Below are 22,980 nucleotides of genomic sequence, written 5' to 3' on the forward strand. Positions count from 1 at the left end.
GCAAACAAACCCTCTCCTAGCTGCAAACAAACCCTCTCCTAACTGCAAACAAACCCTCTCCTAGCTGCAAACTCACCCTCTCCTAACTGCAAATGCATCCTCTCCTAACTGCAAACGCATCCTCTCCTAACTGCAAACAAACCCTCTCCTAACTGTAAACACATCCTCTCCTAACTGCAAACAAACCCTCTCCTAGCTGCAAACAAACCCTCTCCTAGCTGCAAACACATCCTCTCCTAGCTGCAAACAAACCCTCTCCTAGCTGCAAACACATCCTCTCCTAGCTGCAAACAAACCCTCTCTTAGCTGAAAACAAACCCTCTCCTAGCTGTAAACACATCCTCTCCTAACTGCAAACAAACCCTCTCCTAGCTGCAAACAAACCTTCTCCTAGCTGCAAACAAACCCTCTCCTAGCTGCAAACAAACCCTCTCCTAACTGCAAACAAACCCTCTCCTAACTGCAAACAAACCCTCTCCTAACTGCAAACAAACCCTCTCCTAACTGCAAACAAACCCTCTCCTAGCTGCAAACAAACCCTCTCCTAGCTGAAAACAAACCCTCTCCTAGCTGTAAACACATCCTCTCCTAACTGCAAACAAACCCTCTCCTAGCTGCAAACAAACCCTCTCCTAGCTGCAAACACACCCTCTCCTAACTGCAAACAAACCCTCTCCTAACTGCAAACAAACCCTCTCCTAACTGCAAACAAACCCTCTCCTAGCTGCAAACAAACCCTCTCCTAGCTGCAAACAAATCCTCTCCTAGTTGTACCGTATATCAACTGAGTTAAGTAGCTGCTTTCTCATTTGTTTTGCCCATCTTGATAATGTGCCTCGTGTGGTAGAGAGCACAGACCTCAGTTTTACACAATATCTTTGTCCGTTTTCTATTCTGTCGTTTTCTGGCACTGCTACTCATACCAAATGACTATGGAGATTTATATGTGTGTTGTAGATAAATAACAATATTTCACATCATTTCATAATTTTGTTATCTCTGCGATTTAACCCATTGTGTTGCATAAATCAATCAGCAAACTGTAGTCTTTGCGTACGCTGCGATGGAATTGACTATTATATGAGGAAAGTGTTTCTGATATGTTTTATGGCATCACTATCTGACATAGGACAATCAAATGGGTGATAGGGGAAGTGGCACATCTGTCTGGTACAAGGTGCTAGAAATAACTGCTTTTGACATCCCATACAGTATATCACTTACATTATTAGGATTTTTAAAATATATATTTCCCCCCTCATCAAAATAAAAAAAGCACACTTACCCTCCAAGCCTCCGTTTACACGTCAAGCTGACATAAATATTCACATTCTTTCATCGCTTGCACTCTCTACCCTTAAAACCACATGTTCTGACATTGAAAAAATATATTCTGTACTAGTGGTGTGAATTCAAGAGAAGAACCATAATGACCTAGACTAATGCTGAGATGTGCTAAACAGTTGCTTTGCTTACTCATGAGGAGCTGTGCTGAGTGCACGCTGAGATGGGAGGACTGGGCCCAGAATGCTGTCATTGTCCGTAGCCACGTCTCATTCCTCTCCCGGTCTGCCAGCTCCCAGTGGGAGTCTACCAAGACTATCTTCAGCACTGAAACCGGAATGCACGAAGAAGAACAAACAACAAAGATCCATCTCAGTTTTAACACAGCTGGAGTTTGTTTTAGAGATGGAAGGTGCCCTGCAGCTCAGACGTCTTGTGTTTCTGCTTTTGGACGACAGGTTTCAGAAGCCAGACACTGTAGCAGCTATAGCGTAAGGCCATTTTATATTACTCTCTGGCACTTGAAGGGTAATGTTGTGTACACCTGAATCCCCCTCTGTAGTTGTTCTCCTGAAACAGACCAATGATGGTTCCATTTCGAAGCAGCCTGGATCTGCACCACAGTCTGCCTCACATTGCACATTCAGCATCTGTCACTGGCAGACATCGAACAGGGCCACGTTCAGTTGTAAAACATTCTCCAACGTTACCGATAGAAATTCCGTGCATAGAGCCAAAGTTATTTCTTATTCAACACATACGAGAGGAATGTTTGTTCTACATAGCATATTTAGATCTGAACGTCTGGCTCTACACGCCTTGTGCCCAGCCTAAACTCTACAATGCTGTCTACACACTCCTTATCACACTATTACTCTGGGATAAGAGCCACAGAAAGACTTGTGTAGAACATATGGTTTTACATCCATCTGTCCCTTGGCTGGAGCTGGGATGTAAGAAGGTCCTGTAGAAATGCTAATGATGTGATAGTCAAAATGAACCAGGGACAGAAGCTATAGCAGCTGTTCTAGCAGGCAAAGTGAAGTTAGCAGGGTAGATGAAGGTTGTCGGTTGCAGGAGGAGAGGATGAATAGCTACGGTCAAGGTGATGCCGTTTGAAAGTAGTCAGAGGGATAAGGTGGGTGGTACACGTTGGTATAACATTTTGGTAAGGTAACGCTGGGAAAGAGGAGAAGTCAGGATTTAGCTGCACTGCAGGCAAGGTTTGTCTCGTCAATATTCTGACAGCATTGGGGCGGCAGGTAGCCTAGTGGTTAGAGCATTGGGCCAGTAACCGAAAGGTTGCTAGATTGAATCCCTAAGTTAAAAATCTGGCATTCTGACCCTGAACAAGGCAGTTAAACCACTGTTCCCTGGTAGGCTGTCATTGTAAATAATCATTTGTTCTTAACTGACTTGCCTGGTTAAATAAAGGATTTTCTTTTTTTAAAGCATCCCTGAGGGAGTTTCTCTGGCAGGTGCTAATGTCTGCACTATTGATAGAAAGCTGTCTGTTGATGAGCAGCAGATTTACTCTCTGTTCTCAGAGGAATGAGGTTGCGGTTCACCAGAGATCACAGGCTTCCTCTAACTTCAATCAAACCCAATCTTGGTTTGGACAGATTGGAATCTTAGGCTGCATCAGATGGGGGTGATCAGTTCTTGGCCTGACAGTAAAGCTGAGATGTGTCTTGTGGACATGACCTTTTCTATAGTAAATAGTACATCCAGAATATGGGTGGAAAAAGTGTTGGTAGTAAGACCAAAATGGAAATGGAATCCAATGCAATACAAAACTTGGGAAATATATTACTCATTAGAACCGTACAATATTCTAAGACCTTTTACATCTGGTACATTCATCTGTTAAAATAAGTAATTTGGGCTTTTAGCGTGATTCTTATTGACCAGCTTCTGGTTAAATGTTAACGTGGCACATGAATCTTTAACTTCATTGTCAAGCTCCCTTCTGCTTCAGTTCCATAGTGATCTCCATGCAATCAACTGTTATAAGTAAATGATGATTCAATTGGCAGCCAAGTTTGTCACATGGTTAATAACTCCTGCGTTAAAATGACACAATGTTCCCATCTCCCCAGCAACAACTGACAACAGCAGCTCTATCTGCCCTGCTGGTTTCCAGGAGACCCGGCCTTGCTCCTCCTCCTGAGGAGTGCTGAGGCTGCAGCATGGAGCCCCAGGGGAGTCTGAGAGTGGAGGGGGACTTCAGCCTGCAGCTGGCGCTGCTGGTGCCCAGCCTCCGGAGCGAGGCAGTGACCCACGAGCTGGAGGATCTGACTATGCAGCCCAGTCCCAGCCTGCCGCCTCTCAAAGAGCGTAAAAACGGTGAGTAGTAGACCATTCAGTCACATAGGTCAATCACCTAGGGCAGGGCTACCCAACCCTCTTCCTGGAAATCTACTGTCCTGTAGGTTTTCAGTCCAACCCTAATTTAGCTAATCAGATTCAGCTAGTTAAGGTCTTGTTGAGCAGCTAATTAGTAGAATCAGGTGTGTTAAATTAGGGTTGGGCTGAAAACCCACATGGCGGTAGATCTCCAGGAAGAGGGTTGGGCAGCCCTGACCTAGGGCATGCATCTGAAATGGCACTCTATGGCCTAGCCTATATAGTGTCATATACTGATGTAGGATCTTACTTTGATCACCCTGTTTGTTACAGGACATTTCCTGCCCAGCAGGAAATGCAAACTTGGCTGCTAATTGAATAGTGTATTTGAGGTTTAAAAAGGCTCCTAAAGTTAGTAATTAACACTTTGGATACCTAATTTTTATTTTGTAATTGCATACCTAGTATCAGGAGGATAAGTGGTGAAGACACGGTGGGTGAATCAATTGTACTTGATTCCTTGCATCCTCTCGCCTTGCCTCCTCAAAATGCATTGAAGCTCTGAGGCTCTGAAAAATCAAGGAAATCTGATTGAAATGAACCCAGAGACTGTGGTTTCTACGTCATCCATCAGAGAGCGAGCCTACCCTGACAGTGAGAAAACAAACTCCTCTCCACTCCAGAGAGATTTGTTTGTGGAGAGAAGTGGGGAATTAGACTGGAATTGCATCTGGAAGCCAACACATAATCGCAGCTTGAACGGTTCCTGAGATCAAGTCCCAAAGTCAGTCCTTTCCTTGGGCCACTAAGTGTTTTGTTTGTTGGTTGCTCTCAGAAAATCAGCTTTTTAGATGGGCGTTATTAATGAGTTAAATATGATAAATTAGATGCAGATTCGGATTAACAGACTTCAACAAAGTCAATGAATGGGTTGAGCCTCTCGTTTAACTTTTCACTAATGATGAATTCCTTGCTAATATTTCCCAGTGCATTTTCCTTGAAAATGTGGACCTTCAGTATCTTGAGATCTCCTCTGTTATCTCACTCTCATAACCCTCTAGTTCTCACAACCACAGCCAGAACCCCAGTCTGGAAATATTCCCCTGGCATGTGAACCAGAGTGAGGGGTAGCACTGGGGCAGTATCTGGTGGTACCCTGACATTTTCCCAGTCCCTAGAGAGGGCACAGTCAGGGATGGAGGGTATGGAGTGGAGACCACTGGTCACCCCAACCTTACTGCCCAGGAGACAGACACTGGAAAAACTCAAATGTGTTGCACTCTACGGCTTGTTGATGATGTGATGATGGGGGCTAGAATCAGGATCAGGACCGGCTCTATAAAGGGGCTTGCTTTCATTTAAGCAGCATTTCTAATCCATTTGAACACATGGTGCCGGCCAGTCATTTTCCTTTCGGGTCTGTATCTTTGTTAGTGTCATAATATGACTACAGCTGTTTATCTAGACATTCAGTTTGCAGTTGTGTCATTTTATAGTATTGTACGGTTAACACGTTAAGGACTGTTCCCAAGTCGCCCTTAAACATTGACATGGGTGAAATATACCAGGGCGAAATGGATTGGAATGGAAATAGAAGCAGCATGCCAGTTCATGTTGGCTGCCCTCTGCCCTTTAACCTGCAGTGTTAGGGAGTAGGGAGGGACACGCATGTCTGCACTTCAAGCGTATGACTCATACTTCCTGTATGTGAATGCTACCGGCTGGAAATGACCACCTATTCATCTGTTATCACTCTTCGGTGTTCTCTCTTCCCTGTTGTCCCTTTAGAAGTCTCCTCTGGGTGGGTGATATTTCTCTTTGCTGTTATTTGTTCTCGGACACAGAGACCAGATTGATATATGTTCTCCTAGACAACATTGTGAAGAAGACAGGGTTGAATGCAACCACCCTCTATTTCTAATGTTTACATTTAATCTATTTTGTTTGAAATCCAAAAACAAAATATTGATACTTTTCCCTTTATATCAATATTAGTCAGCAACAGCTACGGTTGGGTCTACACAAATGAAAAAAATAGATAAGATTGTATTAATGTCATGTGCTTGTGCTTTGAGTGTAGTGATGTAGTCGAAATAATGAAATTGAAATGATAGAAATAACAAAATTCTAAATGTCAGAAATACACTTTACAACTGGGAAAAGTGACAAAGATAAACATCGATGTCCCAGGGGCCTCAGCATGTTTTGTTTTTGTCATTCTTATCCAGTGACACAACATGGTATGAAAAAAATAACTCCCGGCTCGTTTTCTCATGGAGCTTTTCATCCTCTCACTCAAAAGTCACAAATACTCAATGTTTTTGGAACAAGAAAGACACAAGAAGTCCTTCAGTTCAGTGAGACATGCTAGCTAAGTAGTTAAAATTACATTTCAATACATGCATGTAGTTAGCATACTACATGATTTGGTTGAAAGTATGACTTACTTTTATAGACTTTTAGGACAGCAGTTGGTTTGGTCAAAAGGTTGTATTGTTCTCTGTTGTTTTGATAATTAAAGTTGCTTGGCTCATTGTATTTAGTTCTAATGAGGCTAGTGTTGAAAGAGCAGAGCACTGAGAGCTGAGCAGAATGACCCAGCAGGGGTTAACAGTGGCTCGTCTGTCTGTGTTCCCTCCTCCTCCTGACTCTTATTGGCTGAGCCCAGCCAGAGCATGAGTGAGCGCACACTCGCTCCCGCTGAGACCAACACAAAGACAGGCAGAGAGAGATTGGAGAGACTGGAGAGAGAGAGAGGGAGGGACTGTACGTAACAGACTGTGAGAAGCAGTTCTCTTACCATACACTCCTAGCTGGGTGTTTTCCCTCATTACTAAACCCTCATGCTGGTCCTCGTTCCTCACTGCCCTGATCACTCCATGGGACTCCAGACCCGGCCGCTAAGCGACCCGGCTCTCTCCTCCTCTATGGCGTGCCTCGACGTGGAGACCCCCGCCGTCTGCAGGGGTAAATTTAAATCAGGAGCCCCTGTCTCTGCCTTTCCTTTTCTCCCTCCTCCTTCTTTCACTCTTTTTCTATCACTTACCTTTTCACTCTTTCTTCCTCTCTCTGCTAGGTAGCATCACTACGTTGTTGGCATGAAGCCCAGTATCAACATAAATCAGTTTCCATTTTGGTTTCCTCTACGGTTGTCTCCAAAAATGTTGTGTGTTTCCTGACTTTGTAACTACAGTATATTCTCACTAGAAGGCAAATAGTTGTTAAAGTTCTCTGTAAAATAATGGAGTTACAGTGAAATGTGTATGGCTTTATGGGTTTAGGTCTGCTTTTCAGTCAGCGTGATTACCTTGAATGAAATATACAGCTACTTATAGGCCTTGATCAACTTGACCCACCGCAGTGATGTCAGAGTAATCTGTACTGATTAATTGATGATAACACCTTGACGCTGGGCTAGGACAGAGACAAAGAGCCCCACCAGGAAATGATAGGGCATTACAGAACGAATAGCTCTTAAATGATGTCCAGCATCAGTTTGAGACTGGATTACCAGCACCACAATAGTGTAAAGAGTTGTTGTTTTCTATTAGAAACAAACAAAGTCAAAATGAGGGAGGAGATGAGGCCAGAATGAGGGAGGGGACTAAGGGAGGTGGGTTTATATAGCGTATCATATTATTAGGATCCTTAAACCCAGGAGTCTGTGTTCACTTCTTATGATGACAAATAACTGCAGAGCTCAGTGTTACCCTCAGGCTATCAGCTAAGCATGATGTCACCACTTAGTTTGTACCTTTTCCTGAACGATAGCGTTATACTGCTGTACAGTATGTTGTCTGGGGGGAATAGCCCCCAGTGAAATGCTAAACCTGGAAATTCTGTAGCTCCACATTCTGTTTGTGATCTGCTCCTGATAGTATTAGGTGTTTCAAAGAACAACTTGGTGTGTAAAGAAAAGGTGATATGACTCTATTACCTGGCTTCAATGTAAGTCATATTTAAAAGGTATTGTGTCCCCTCGGGTCATGGGTGTAGAATCATGCTTGGATGAGTTGGATGGATCTGCTTTGAATTTATTGCCAATGTTTCATCGATCTATGAGAGTACATCAAACTGACTCATCAAGTGAATGAGCATTTGCAAGACCACGGAGCACAGCTGAGCTGCAAGGAGAATACTGTATATTTCCCGTAGTAATGTCAACATAGCATATGTCAGTGTCCGAATGTCTCTATAACAGTGTCGCCATAACAAAACAGAATCTCTTTTATATTTACGCAGAGTGTTTCTAGGAAAAAGTCAGGCCAAGAGATCTAATGGTAGACTTTGTCCAGAGATGAGTTTTGTTGAGACAAACCTAGAATCAGGAGACAGGGATTTTAGTAAAGCTGAGGTTTGTGAAGTACCTCTTTTATGTTGTGCTGGAGAACAGGGGAGTACAGCCGACTTGCATCACACAGGGTTCACTGAGAACAGCACTATTGACATCAGCCAAACAAATGGAAGGAGCACCTCCGGCATAGGCTGTACTGCCCACGTTGATGTCCGGAATAACAACTTGAAATAGCAGTATTGTTCTCAAAAATCGTCAATTATCCTTCAGCATTCTTTTCCAGTCGAGTTAAAGTGGGTAACATGAATATTGAAACCAACCAATGGTAATTCTCTCCTATCTTCCAGAATGATCCTTCTGTGTCGGTGCCCCCCTGGTGTGCAGGTTGATGTGTATTGTCATGAATCTTGTCCTGGAGGCAGCACTGAGCGATTTTCCCCTTTGATAGGCCAGCTGCAAAGTCACAATTTTGTACAAATGAATGGAAACAAACACAAGCTTTTTGGTGTTAATTTAAAGTTAGGGTTAGGCATTCGGTTTAGCAGTGTGGTTAAAGTTAGGGTCAAAATCTGATTTGATGTCTTTGTGGCTGTTCCAGCTAGTGGCCACTGTAGAACTTCCTCCAGAACAAGATTCATGACAAAAAAACGCTAACCTGACCCTGGTGTGAACGTGTAACGGGAACCATGGATAGGGAGCAGGAACACAGTGTTCTGAGCCCTGGAGGCGCAGGGGGCTTGTTAAAGTTATGGGGGTCTCTGAGAATGGACTCAGTTGCTCCCCTGCCTTGGCTCCCTGGGACTCTCTGTGCTCCTCTGTCCACCAGTGGGAGCGGGTCCCCCCCACTCTGTACAATGCTTTGGGTTCCAGTCCAGTCCCGGCCCCCACCCCCATGCCACCTCCAGACTCCATGGTTCCCAGGCCTTCTTCTCACAGCTGCCCAGTTTATTTTAGCTGGAGTGAGTCACGTTGGCCTGGTCAGACGCAGTGACTGTCCCAGGGGACTAGAGCAGAGCAGGCCTGGGTATGTGTGTAGTATGTGGTGTTTAGTGTGTATGTGTGTGTTTGACTGTGCATTGACCATCTGGCCATAGCCAATGAGCAGTCTACTCCAGCAGCAGTCCGACCTCACTATGAACAGAGTGCCTTGGTGACGATAAGGGCCCCAACGTTCTTCACAGCGCCGCGTCGTTCGACACCATCAACCGTCACCTTCCTCTTCAAATATTTTTGCTGAGGATCACTGTTATTCCACTGAAATAACACGTCCACACTCGCCTGTTTATACATGTGTAAACTGGGCCCGCACTGCAGTTTATTATGATGGAAAAATAACATTGGGTGCCGTCCAAGGATTTGGAGCCTCCTGCATAAGAGTCCTTCTTGTCTTTTTATGTTGCAAGGACTTCATGGAGCAGTGCTTACCGCTCCAAAACAAGACGACACATCTCACTTTTTATGGGGCGGCACTTACAAAAGAGACCGAGTTCACTCAGTCCTGGGAGGACATCATCTCCAACTCGGAGGTGACTCGGACATATGAACTTTGCCCTGTAATTGGTCTTCAGGGTTTGTTATTTCTACAGTGGTACTTGAGAAAGACTCATCCCTTGCCTGTGTCTATCTATGTTTTGTATTTCAAGTAGAACATCTATGTAAAGTTACCTCTACATTTGCATTCCAGTCCGTCCTCAGTATGTCCTTGTCTTCACTTTATTTGAAGAGCGCTTGTAAAGCCCATGTCATCGCTCGAAAGTAAACTCAGTGTCAAGAAGAGTGTTATTGCTAGTTGTCTGGTAGGTTAACCATGGAGAAAGTCTGTAGGCTGTCTCTATAGGATGTCTTAGGTGGAGGAACAGGGCTTCCTGTTTTGTTCTGGCTGGGCTGTAACGTGGCGTGTCAACACAAATTGGTCCATGACACAGTTTTCTTCTTCATAAAGAATCGTGTCCAGTACACAATGTTCTTTATAAGGAATTCCAATTTGTTGTGGCTAAAGTTAGCTAGGTGCGTAACGTTAGCTAGGCTAGGGATTAAGGTTAGGAGTTAGGGTTAGGGGTTAGGGTTAGCTAACATGCTAGCTAAGTAGTTAAAAAGTAGTAAGCTGTTTAAAAGTTGCTCAAATGTAAAAGTTGTCCATTATGTGAGTCGAATTAGACTGTCTTGCTAAATCCTATGGTCATTGGCGTGACGGCACAAACTGATCTGGGACCAGGCTAGTTGGGTATAGGCTGACCTCTAACCTATCTCTGCTTCTCTCCCACAGTCCTCCAGCGCCGCCTGCAGCAGAGACGCACCCGTGAGCAGCTAGTGGAGCAGGGCATCATGCCACGTGAGTATAACCACTGAGCATTGGGCACCGCCACTCTCAAACCCCCAAGGATTTAATATACCGTAACTCACCTCTACCAAAGTTAAGGTTATTGGTCTGGCATGCAGAACAAGTATAACTGCACCCACACCACAGTCATTAAAGTGGGTCTTGGTTCCAGAAAGCTCATACAATTATTACCGAAATTAATACCATAGATTGAACTAAGTGCTGTCTGATTTGCTACTATTATGACAACCATACAGGAGTGGAATTCTGCCACCACTGATGTCTCGACCACCCTCCACCACAACCTCGTCATGATGTTTATAGAATAAATAAATACTCGGAATGGCCCAGGGTCTTAAGCCACAGTGAGGCATACATCGGTGGCCAGTGGCATACCAGAAACCAAAAGGCATACTGAAAACTTCCACACCCGGCTCTCAAAGTCAGCAAAGTGGAGCAGAATCCTTCCTCTTGCTGCCCTTACTGGAACAGTCTCTCTGGGAGCCAGTGGGTTGCAGACTAGAGCAGACAGACTGATAAGAAATCAGACAGCAGACAGACACAGAGAGAGAGAGAGAGAGAGAGAGAGAGAGAGAGAGAGAACAGTGATGCAGCTAAGTGATTTGAGGCTAGAGCTGCAGGAGCCCCAGACCAGAGACCTCTCAGTGCTGGGAGTGTGCTCTGTCTTTGTCTTGTCCAGCCCTAAGAGGCCTCCTCCATGTGGACTCTAAGCTCCTCTTATTAGGCTCCACAATCAGAGCTGTATGAGTCAGCGACAGGGCCTGCGCTGGAGGTCAGTAACCCCCACTGCGGCCCTAGCACGGGTAACACAGGAACCTCCCAGCCAGCGACACTGGGGGAATCGCTCTGGTTCTCCCACACTGAGGACTTACAATAGGTATGCAGGCCAGGGCTTGGGTGACGCTCAGGAATGCTTAGCTCTGCTCCTCTGAGTTTGACACACTCCCTCTGACTAAGAGGAACCACTGGTCAGTGTGTGTTCAGACCTCAGTGTGTGTGTGTGTGTGTAGAGAGCAAACAGGGATTGTGTTAGCTAGAGGTGACTAATGGGTGTAGCCGTGCCGTGCCAACAGCAGGATAAGTGTGTCTGATGAGATCAAAGTCTCGGCCTGACTGTCTCACTAGTTGGATGAGTGGAGCATTCAGAGACATCCTGTCCTACTCCCGTCAGCTATTGTGTAGTAGCAAAGTCATCCTCTCTTCCAAAGGAATAACACACATTATTGTCTCTCCTTTGTTGTCGTCAGCTTGTCAACAAGTACAACTACATCATGTCTCAAATATGAACTTTCAAGAGGATGAGTTTACTTTTTACCCATTAGAAGTTATGAGTAGTTACACTGAGCTCCAAAAGTATTGGGACAGTGACCCATTTTATTGTTGTTTTGGCTCTGTACTCCAGCACTTTGGATTTGAAAAGATACAATGACTATGAGGATAAAGGTGCAGACTGTCAGCTTTCATATGACGTTTTTTTAATCTATGTCGGGTGAACCATTTAGAAATGACAGCACTTTTTGTACATGGTCCCCTATTCTAAGGGACCAAAAGTATTGGGACAAATTCACTTATGTGTATTAAAGTAGTCAACAGTTTAGTATTTTCTCCCATATTACTAGCACACAATGATTGCAGCAAGCGTGTGACTCTGCAAACTTTTTGGATGCATTTGCTGTTTTGGTTGTGGGTTGTGTTTCAGATTATTTTGTGCGCAATATAAATAAATGGTAAATAATGTATTGTGTCATTTTGCAGTCACTTTTATTGTAAATAAGAATATAATATGTTTCTAAATGCTTCTACATTAATGTTGATTCTACCATGATTACGGATAATCCTGAATGAATCATAAATAATAATGAGTGAAAATGTTAGAAGTATAATGTTGAGAGGTTAGCATATCTTGGGGGTATGATATTTGTGCATCTGTAACTTTCTCACTCACCATTATTCATTCATGATTATCCGTACTAATGGTAGCATCCACATGAATACAGAACTGTTTAGAAACATATTCTATTATTTTCTTTTTAATACCTTTATTTAACTAGGCAAGTCAGTTAAGGACAAATTCCTATTTACAACGACGGCCTAGGAACAGTGGGTTAACTGCCTTGTTCAAGGGCAGAATGACAGATGTTTACCTTGTCAGCTCGGGGATTCGATCTAGCAACCTTTTGGTTACTGGCCCAACACTCTAACCACTTGGGTATCTGCCGCCCCTGATTAACAATAATTGGGCACAAAATAATCTGAAACACGGCCAAAACATACAGAAAATGCATCCAACAAGTCCGTAGAGTCACAAGCTTGATGTATTCATTGTGTACTATGAATATGGGACCAAATAATACACCTTTGACTACTTTAATAGACATAAGTGAATTTGTCCCAATACATTTGGTCTACTAAAAGGGGGGACTATGTACAAAAACTCCTGAAATTTCTAAACGGTTCACCAGATATGGATGAAAATACCCTAAGAATGAAAGCTGACAGTCTGCACATTGTATCATGTCATACAGAGCCTAAACAACAAAGCATTGTCACTGTGCCAATACTTTTGGAGCTCACTGTACATGATGTTGATCTTCCCTCCCATAGCACTGAAATGCCCTGCTGCCTTCCACGAACAGATCCGCAGCCTGCAGAGGTCCAGGGTAAGACCTCACAAACTCATCTCACTCGCACTAGTGTTCATTATACTTAATTGGGATAAACACACATTATCACATACATATGCCATTCCATATCATCTCGATTTTAAATGTAGTTTTATGTTGTTTTCTTACAGACTGAGAACTTCTTGAAGCACAAAATCCGCAGTAGACCTGAACGTTCAGAGCTGGTCCGCATGCACATCCTGCAAGGTAACCTCACTGCCATGTACTGTATGCTTTATTATAGGCTGTAGAGAAGACGGATGATACGGAGCATACTCAGCTACCAACAGAAAGTATATGTACGTTTAGCTGGCCAAGTTAGCTCTCAGAAGAGAGATGATGGAAGAGAAGGATCCTGTGAAATTGTACCCCTCGCTATTGGATATAATCCATAGGACATGAAATATTCACAACTTGAGATGTTACAATCAGTTGCCTGATTGATTGTCTTTGACGTATGAGGACATACCACCTTAAACAGTCTCCACTGGGAGACGCACAGTAGTAGAACAGTACTGTTGTGAGTTCTAGGTAGACTAGCAGTTACTGATGACTTGCTGCCTGTCCCACAGAGACCCATGTGGAGCCCTCTCTGCAGGCCACTCAGATGATGCTGAAGAGAGCCAGGCTGGCTGATGACCTCAATGAGAAGCTGGCCCAGCGACCCGGCCCCATGGAGCTGGTGGTCAAGAACATTCTGCCTGTGGAACCCAGCCTCACCAAAGACGGCGTCACCGGTAGAGAACACTCTTGACTTTATACATTATTATTTCCAGGCTAAGGGCGAAGTAACTCATTCAACTCCCACTCCCTGCATATTTGTATGGTGTAGATTTCTGAAAGTGCCTATTACGACTAACACAGCACTGAGACATTTCCAGTGACTACCATGAGAAACAACTTCGTACAAACCTCTCTCCATTTGTCTACTTGTAATTAATAAGCTGTTTTTTTTTTTGCACGTGTTACGTTGCAGATCCCGCAGACGGTGAGGTGGAGAATGACTTCCCCAAGCCGAAAACACTGGATGTGTACAACTTTGACGAGGACAGCGGCGATGCCCTGTCCCCAGAGCAGCCGGCCAGCCAGGAGTCCCAGAGCTCCTCTGCTCCCTCACCCTCCCCCAGGACCCCCAGGGTCACAGAAGCCCCTATTGCCCTCTCCACCTCCCCACCGACCAGCTCCATCACCATGCAGGTAGGTCCCATCGCCATACCTCACCACCTATAAATACCCATCTTAAATTGCGTTGTTATGGTATCACTAACAGTGTAAATATTTTGTTTCTATATTTTGGGCCTAAATAAAAGTCTCCCAGTGCACCTGCCTGTTGAATATCAAATTCTGCTTTCTAGAAAATATTATTTGCCTCCTGTTTTCTGTTAGACGACATCCATCTTTTGTTAGTCTTTTTCCAGCACTGCCCTTGTGGCTTAGTGTGGGAGGGGGGATTTACAGGCCTCTGTTCCCCTCCTTACTGAACGGGCCATGTGGTTTCTATCTGTCTCTTTATCTTAGCACTGCCCACCTACCTCCCAGTCCACAACAGACTTCTTCAACTTCTCTCATGTCTCCACCAATGAGCATCAGAACAATCGCCTGGTGACCACGCCTCAGCCAATCGCCATTGTTGTCCCTCCAAAGCCAGGGCCCATGTTAGTAAAGGTGAGCCACAAACTTGAAAGAAAGTGACGTCCGTCATATCACATGATGGAGAGTACTTGAACCTTGTGGCAAAGGTATGGTAAATCATGGCAATGTGCAAAGATGTACATTCAATGCAAATATTAAACATACATTTGTTTATAGCGTTTAGCTGAGCACGTTAAAGCTATAACCAAACGTTTCTGTCTCTTTGTACAGAAAGCTATTTATTTCAGCAATGATGATGTTTTGGTTCCTTTTTGATCCCAGTTAGCTGAACAAGCTTTTCCTACATACCCCGTAAAAACATGAAAGTCATCTCTGATATTTGACTCTCTCGCTCTGATCTGCTGTGGTTTTCATGCTGCTTCCTTTGGAACTGTAATCAGAGATAAGAAGTCAGAGGAGGACAAACACTGGGGCTGTGTTCGGTCACAGTGGGAGAACCCGTCAGTGCAGGCAGAGACCAGTCAAAACTGATGGTTCGGCCAATTCAAATGTGGTTCAAAGCACAACAAGGCCTGGAGGAGTTTTTCACAAATCCATTGGCTTAAACTGCCAGCCGCTCTCAGTCTTCAATTAAGGTTAAGTGACAGGCTTTCTCTTAGCCTTCAGGGCACAAAGGATGGAAGCAAGGGAGTAAAAGCAATAACTTGGGCATTTGTCACAATCCTTTATACTCCAAGCAAATGAATATTTTCTGAGCTCTGCCCCTCCCGTGTTGAAGAACAGGGAGGAACACATTTGGGGCTGTGTGTTTGCATAAACCAACTTCAATTGGTGTTATGATATTTTTTATGGCTTGCATCTACCTCTCAAATGCCAAGCCATTTAATGTGTATCCTGTCATTTAGTTACTGAACAATAAGGGTCACCCCACATCCCTTTCCACATTCCATTTCCCCATCCTGTCTTTCTCACTGGACGTTATCACAATGTCCCACCTATTCATTTGATACTACAGCGAGCAATAGGCACAATTTCATGTACAAGCCTCACAATACTGGCAAGATGTTTAGACGTTATCCATAACCGTCAGAACAGGCTTTTAGATCACTAAATAGGTCCACAATCCACTCCGTGAGATGAACCTTTGAAGTTTTCAGTGAAAACGTTTCACTGCTCCTCCCGGATAGTATCCAGTAGGTTGTAACCGTTCCTCTTTTCCCCTGTGCAGCAAAGCCAACCGAAGACACCCAATGACAAGAGCCGCAGTAAAAAGAATAAGGATCCCAAGCCGCGGGTGAAGAAGCTAAAGTACCACCAGTACATCCCCCCGGACCAGAAACAGGAGGCCAACGAGGCCCCCATGGACTCAGCCTACGCCAGGCTCCTGCATCAGCAGCAGCAGTTCCTCCAGCTGCAGATACTGAGCCAGCAGCAGCAGCACTATAACTACCAGACCATCCTGCCTGCCCCACTCAAGTATGTCCCGCTGTAAAAAGGACATTGGGATGCTATGTGTTACCGCAGCTTGCATACTGTAGGCCAAATAATGTGGCTAGCCCTCACATTCTAGTTGCAGTTTAATTGACTGACAGCTTTGTGTTGAGGGAGGTTAGTACATCATCACTACACCTGGAAGGCAAACATTGTTTCCTTTGAACAATGTGATTCAGGCAAACAATCCTCCCTAACAGAATAAGTCCACACCTGGATAATAGTGATGTAATCTGCCACATCTGTTTCCTGCACAGCTTCTGTTTGGCTCAGATATATAGTATTCCTGTGTGCATTGTCCCGGACGGAGACTGTTGATTGCGAATGATGGGACATACAGGAAACTCTTTCTCCCATCCGAACACTAAACCCTCCTCCCGTTGTCTGTGTTCCTACAGGTCGACGGAGGGTCAGAACAGCTGCTCCAACATGTCTCTGAGTGGCAGCAGTCTGTCCAGTCCCATCATGGTCTCTCTACCCAGCGCTGCCCCAGCACGGTCTAACCAGACTCTGACAAACCGCAAGCCTGGTGTCCTACCTGCCAACCTGGACGAAATGAAGGTGAAGCTCACTCCTGCTCCGTACAAACATAGATTTTCACTATATGATAGATATATTAAAGGGCAGAGCACAGCCCCTAGGCAGTGACATGTTGTATGGAGATTTAGTGAGCGGGCTTGTCTTTTGTTATGATGACTCGTGATTGTTCATTATCCCTGGCCGGTAGGTAGCTGAGCTGAAGATGGAGCTGAAACTGCGAGGTCTTCCGGTATCTGGCACCAAGACTGACCTGATAGAGAGACTAAAGCCTTATCAGGAGATCCCCAGCAGCCAGGCTGCCACTGCCATGGAGCTGACAGGCCACACAGGGGCCCCGCAGCCTGAGAGCATGAGCTCCACACCTCCTGTGTCCCCCGTGCCCTCGGAGGTCTCCAGCCTGGGCATGGAGGAGGCTGGGATGCCAGGAGCTCTTTCCCCAGCTCGGCCCACTCGTTCTGGGTCGTCTCCCCACCAAGGCAGCCTGGAGGACAGCCCAATGGAGACCAGAACCTCAGAGAAGGACCAGCGACTGCACGAGAAGGAGCGTCAGATCGAGGAGCTGATGAGGAAGCTGGAGCAGGAGCAGAGGCTGGTGGAGGAGCTGAAGATGCAGCTAGAGGGGGAGAAGAGGGGTCAGCCCAGCCCTCCAGCCCCCATGGCCCTGGCCCAGGTCAAAGAAGAGGGCAGTGCTGCCTCAAACTGCTCTGCCTCTACACATAGCCCACTAGCAGTGGTGAAACAGGAGAAGCCCAGCTCAGGCCAGGTACAGACGTCCCCCCTGCCTCAGTTCTTCATCAGCCACCAGCAGGTGCCTCAGGTCCTCAGACAGCCCCAGCCTAAGACCTTGCTGTCTGGCCAGCCTGGAGCACAGATTCTGCTGCCTGTCTCCCTGCCCACCAGCACAGCCACCATCCAGCTACCGAACAACAGCATTAAGCTGCAGGTCAGAGAGCCGGTCCTGCAGACCACAGTTAGCACTACAGCTCCAGGCCTCATCCAGGAAATAGAGGCCTCAGCACCCCACCAACAACAACACACCACCCAGACCCAACCCATGCCACAGGTGAGAATATATGGTTTAATTTACTCCAATCCCATATTTAGAGTGGGATATTGCTAGCTACTGTCTGCAGACACCATTTTACCCACCTGTATTGTAGTGTCTCTGTGTATTGTGTTATAGTACTCTCCAAGGGCTGTGTGCTGCACCAAACCATAACTAAATAAATTGTTGTCTGTGGATGAATTATTCCGCTGAATAAATTGCACATCCTGTTTTTGTGCCCTTTTTTTCTGGGATAACACCCTTTCCAGAGACACTTTATAAATCACTGGTTACATTCTATTGTGATGGGCCGGCCTAATCACATTTATTAGGGCATTAGCCGTGTTTTGAAAGCAGAGAGTCTCCCTCTCCAACTTCTTTAATATTCTCTTCTCTGGGTGATTTATCTAGTGTGTTGCCAAGGTAATAGCAGGCCTGGCCAAGGTGATGAATTCCTCTCCTAGTCACATCAAAAGGAGCTCCGGAGCCTGTCTAAGCTCCGGTTACTGGAGCAGGTGCTGACTGACGGCCAGGCAGACAGCACACTAGACTACGCTGTCTGTTCTAGTCTCTATAGGACCAGACCTGGGTGCAAATTTGTTTTCCTTCAAATACTTAAGCTGTGCTTGACTGGGCCTGTCTGACAAAAAATAAACCAATTGAATAGTCCCAAAAGTGCACACTCTGTCCATCTGTCACTCAAATGCAAGCTCAAGCAAACACTAAGTAATTGAAAGATGTCAAATACTATTTGAATCCAGGTCTGCAGAGCTGCACTGGGCCAAATCAACAGCCAGCCAGAATTAGCAACAGCAACTGCAGGACAACACTCATTGAAAAGTGCTCTCACACCCAGAAACACACTGCTTTGTGTTGCACTGCACCGATACCCCATGCCTTTTATTGTGTCCCTAGAGATTGTGTACTACCACATAATAATACATAAACACTTTTTTATTCCTCCCAGAGAGAGTGTGTACCCTGTCTAACCACTGTGTGCCTTCTAAGGGAGAGTGTGTACTACTACAGTTGACCAGTATTTATCTGCCCCAGAGAGAGTGTGTACCGCGGTGTTAACCACCGTTCATCATTCCTCTACAGACGACAGTCCCACTGTGCACCACCACCACCTCAGGGTCTGGGTTCCAGTTCAGAGCAGGCCCAGGTCAGACAGAGATCCACCAGTGTTTCCTAAACACCTCCCCAGGGAGAAGGTCCCCTGCCAGGGCCTCGTCCAACCAAGCAGTCCCCAATGGTTCAACAAACAAGGTATTGTTTAAATACTGCATTATATCCACATGTATTCATTTAGTTGTGTTGAATATGTGAACCGCATAGGTTGTTTAGAGCTTATAGGGATTATATATCGTTGTTTTGTCTGTCCATCAGTCCCCCTCTGCCTGCCAGCCCAACTTCTCAAACCATGTCCCCAAGAGTAAGGACCCGCCACGCTACGAAGAGGCTGTTAAACAGACGCGCAGAATGCAGACTGCTGCACAGGTAATAGAGCTTTTATAACACCCTACTACAACACACTGGACTGACCTGCTAGGTCTGTTAGGCGTTGAGGCAGGTATTGACTGGTCTTTATTGTCTATGCAGGTGCCCACTGCAACCAGTCAGCACATGGACGACCTGTTTGACGTGTTGATCGAGAGTGGAGGTGAGAAAAATACTTGACTATCGTTGGGGTCTCCTCCTCTCCGTTGAGACAGCTGAGTCCCTCCCTGGCCATGAATCCATCATCTCCCATGTTCTTTTCTTCTACAGAGATCTCCCCATTCATCAGACAGGACCCTTCCTTTCCAGACAAGCTGCTTCCTGTGACCGCCAGCGTAACCACCCTGCCCTTCAACACGGTGCTATCCCGCCCCCCGCCCCAGATCCTGGTGGCCCGCCCGCCCGCCCCCACCCTTAACCCCCCCGGCCCCAACCAGCCTGACAGCCCTGGCCATAGACAACCAGCTGGAGGCCTTCCTGGAAGGCACGCTGAAGGGGGAGACTGAGCCCCGGACACTGAGGTTGATGGAAGAACTGCACAGTCAGCTGCTGGAGCACTCACCCCACTCCCCCATGGACACGGACACCACCGGGTTCAACAATGTCAGTGCACCCCCCTCCAGCTACCACCTGGACCACACCAACCTGGACAACATGGAGTGGCTGGACCTGACCATGCCTGGGCCGACGGGGGGGCTCAACCCACTGGGCCTTCCCCCCGTCTGGGGTCTTCTCCTCTGACTTCCTGGATTCCCATGACCTGCAGCTACACTGGGACTAAGGGGCGTCAATGTGACCCCCCCCCCAAACAGGCCTATTCAGACAGAGGCATGTCAGGGAGAGACACACACATACTGATAAGTGAGATGGAGTGCACACTCCTTCTCCGGTGGAGGTGGGGGAGGAGAGTGCAGTGCTGCTGGCCTTGAGTCCCTGTGGGAAGTTCTGTGCAGGGCTACAGCAGCACTGGTGGTGGATCTCACTGCTCTGAGCAGATCAGAGTGCTAGAGGCAGGACCCTCCTTCCTCACTGGATATACAGTGTAGCTGTTTCCCTCTGAGGTATCGTCCCTCATAACAGCCACTCATTCTAAGGAAGGCTAAGCACCCGCTGGGCTGTGGTATAGATCAATGGTATAAAGAGGTTGATCTCCCCCTGTGATCTCTTTCAGAAGAGGACCTGGTCTGAGGAAGGGTGGTCTCTCCTGAAATGGCGTAGATGGGCTCAGGATGAGAACTCGCTAGTGGAAACAGATGTTGACCCAGGTGTTACGGAGAATTTCACACCTGGTTCTGACTGCGCCAGTGGCATGGCTACTGACTGACTTTCGTGTCACATTTGACAGACAGCGCAGAGAGATTGTATATATGATAAGCCTATGTCTACAGTAGCAGTAGTCTGTCACCACTCAGGCAGCTGTATTACAGTCATGTATGTATGTATGTATGTATGTATGTATGTATGTATGTATGTATGTATGTATGTATGTATGTATGTATGTATGTATGTATGTATGTATGTATGTATGTATGTATGTATGTATGTATGTATGTATGTATGTATGTATGTATGTATGTATATGACCTATTGGAATGTGGTATTAGCTTAGCATTATGGCTTTCAAATAACTGCCTTTGCTTTACTCAGTGCCCCCATGCGATTCCCATCACATTGGATGCTAAAAACACTGCACATATTGCATTATGCCTTATAAGACCATTTGCCAAATATCTTGCCATTTTCAAGGTGTTGCTTTCACTTAATTCAACTAAAGACTTTCCAAAGAGTACACAGAGTGATGACGGATTGTGTTGTCACTCAAACGAAGCAGGAGACTACTTGAAGTAAAGTGTTAACAGTAAGCAGCCTTATATCATGTAAGATCAAATAAAAAGTGAGTGCATGAAACCCACATTTAGTATCATTGGTTGACAATACGAGAGCTGTCGGCCTGAGAACTCTTGAATTCATTAGAAGTTGAGGCATCACATTTTTAGCAGCTGTTGTTCTTACTCTATTCTTATGTGGGGGAGAGTAGGGCCAATGTGAGTTTATTTACCAAACTGCAACGTGCTTTGCCTTAGTGTCCATGGGGTCACAATAGGTGGCAGAGCACCCCCCAGCACTGCTGTAGCTTGCCAGGCACATGCCTATGTCCTTTATATTATCGACAAAAGAGCCTTTGAAAATGTTCTCTCTCTCAACCCTATTGTCAAGTCTGGAGTGGATTTATCCCAATGTACAGATCAGCTGAATCCTGCTTGTTTATGTGTGACATGCAGTGCACCTGAGCTAGAGCTGGTGTGTAGAGCTGGTGTCTGTGTGCACTGCACATCTGTGTTGCATATCGCTTTTGCTTGTTTTGACTCTAGGAACTGGCAGAAATAGCCAGTAAATTCCCCTCGGCATTTCAATTACTCTCTTCAATATACCGTCTGACCTTAGTTGGCTGACATACCAAGGACAAGTTGACATCATTCAGTTTGACAAGCCAGGGAGTCACAGTGAATCAGCAGAGGTGGTTCAAGGCTGTCTTGTGCTTTTGTGATCAGCTTAGCAATATATGTGGCTATAGTCTTGCAGGTTCAAATGTAAGCATCGTTATTGTATCATTTTGTAGGCCTAATTGTATCATTTAGTAGGCCTAATGTGTCTCTATTCATGAAGCCTTAGTCCAGCAGATTATGTAGGGTCGGGATTCCAGTCACTCGCATCAAGAGGCAACCTTTCGAAACACAGCAGTGTGTGATCCATATGTACCATCAGCACCAACAGATGGGTATTAAAATGATCTCCACACTGATGTAATGGCCTTGGTTTTCACTACTCACTCCCAAGTATTTGTTCAGGTCAAAATCCTACATGATTATTGCAATCGTACACATGTAGTTAAACATTTAATTACAGTGACATATACTGGCCAAAGATAAAAGGTGAAAGCATTTGAAGTGTTGAAACTGACGGTTGAAATGGGTTAAGGCAGAGGAGGTTACAGACGGGTTGACCTTACAAACGTTGTCAGTCTTCTTGTTCAAGCAGTCTGAGCTACACAACGGATAACTGCCTTTAGAAACACAGAAACCTTTCTGTAATTTAGTAGAGCCCCCAAAAATGGAAGAAGCTTTAAAACACTATTCGGCATGATAAAGTTTGACGCACCAACGACAGCATAAGCATTCTTTGGAAATACATTGGAGACCGTGCTAAAGAAATGTCATTTCAAGGGTTTGGATCAATTCTAGCCTACCTGTCTGTCCCCTACCAAAGAAAATTACTTAAAAACAACTGCATCGGACCTTTAACTCAATATCAAATACTTCTGAGTAACAATTAAGTAGCTTACTGTGATCATTTTTAGTGAAAACAATCAAAAAGAAACTAAAACAGCTTTTTAGGAAAGAGCCATTTCTCTAGCAATAATTTTACTATGACTGTCTGGGAGTGGTCTGAGTAGGGAGAGGAAAACTGAAACCTAGCTGATGTTGGCAGAGGTTTGGAACTCTTTCTTATTGATCTATTAACTATTTTACCGCCTGGCAAACCAAAACTCCACCCCACGTAAACAGGCTGAAATTTCAGGCGGCCTTTTTAAACAGCTCTAAAGACTGAAAGGGCATTATCATCATTTTCACAGTATTATTCAAACCTCATAGTGCTGAAACACACTGAGTACAAAACACCTGCTCTTTCCAGGTGAAGACTATGATCTCTTATTGATGTCTCCTGTTAAATCCACTTCAATCAGTGTAGATGAAGGGGAGGAGACAGGTTAAAGAAGGATTTTAAAAAAATCCTTGTGACAATTGAGACATGGATCGTGTATGTGTGCCATTCAGAGGGTGAATGGGCAAGACAAATGATTTAAGTGCCTTTGAACAAGGTA

At 45.3% G+C, this 22,980-nt stretch overlaps 1 protein-coding gene across 1 annotated transcript in view; it reads left to right on the forward strand.

The window, feature by feature from the left end:
* Window positions 1–22,893, forward strand: part of mrtfbb (myocardin related transcription factor Bb) — a 42,729-nt gene extending 19,836 nt beyond the window's left edge. Inside the window, 16 exon segments of the mRNA XM_046331451.1 lie at window positions 3,428–3,630; window positions 10,191–10,256; window positions 12,870–12,925; window positions 13,060–13,135; window positions 13,501–13,665; window positions 13,905–14,125; window positions 14,447–14,593; window positions 15,750–15,997; window positions 16,411–16,573; window positions 16,740–17,615; window positions 18,699–18,866; window positions 18,987–19,097; window positions 19,200–19,260; window positions 19,368–19,525; window positions 19,527–19,810; window positions 19,812–22,893. Of these exon segments, the coding sequence (XP_046187407.1) occupies window positions 3,474–3,630; window positions 10,191–10,256; window positions 12,870–12,925; window positions 13,060–13,135; window positions 13,501–13,665; window positions 13,905–14,125; window positions 14,447–14,593; window positions 15,750–15,997; window positions 16,411–16,573; window positions 16,740–17,615; window positions 18,699–18,866; window positions 18,987–19,097; window positions 19,200–19,260; window positions 19,368–19,525; window positions 19,527–19,810; window positions 19,812–19,878 (3,024 nt within the window). The 5' untranslated portion in view covers window positions 3,428–3,473 and the 3' untranslated portion in view covers window positions 19,879–22,893.
* Window positions 22,894–22,980: the final 87 nt, after the last annotated feature.

This window comes from Oncorhynchus gorbuscha, linkage group LG26 (genome assembly GCF_021184085.1).
Source record: "Oncorhynchus gorbuscha isolate QuinsamMale2020 ecotype Even-year linkage group LG26, OgorEven_v1.0, whole genome shotgun sequence".
Lineage (NCBI taxonomy): Eukaryota > Metazoa > Chordata > Actinopteri > Salmoniformes > Salmonidae > Oncorhynchus > Oncorhynchus gorbuscha.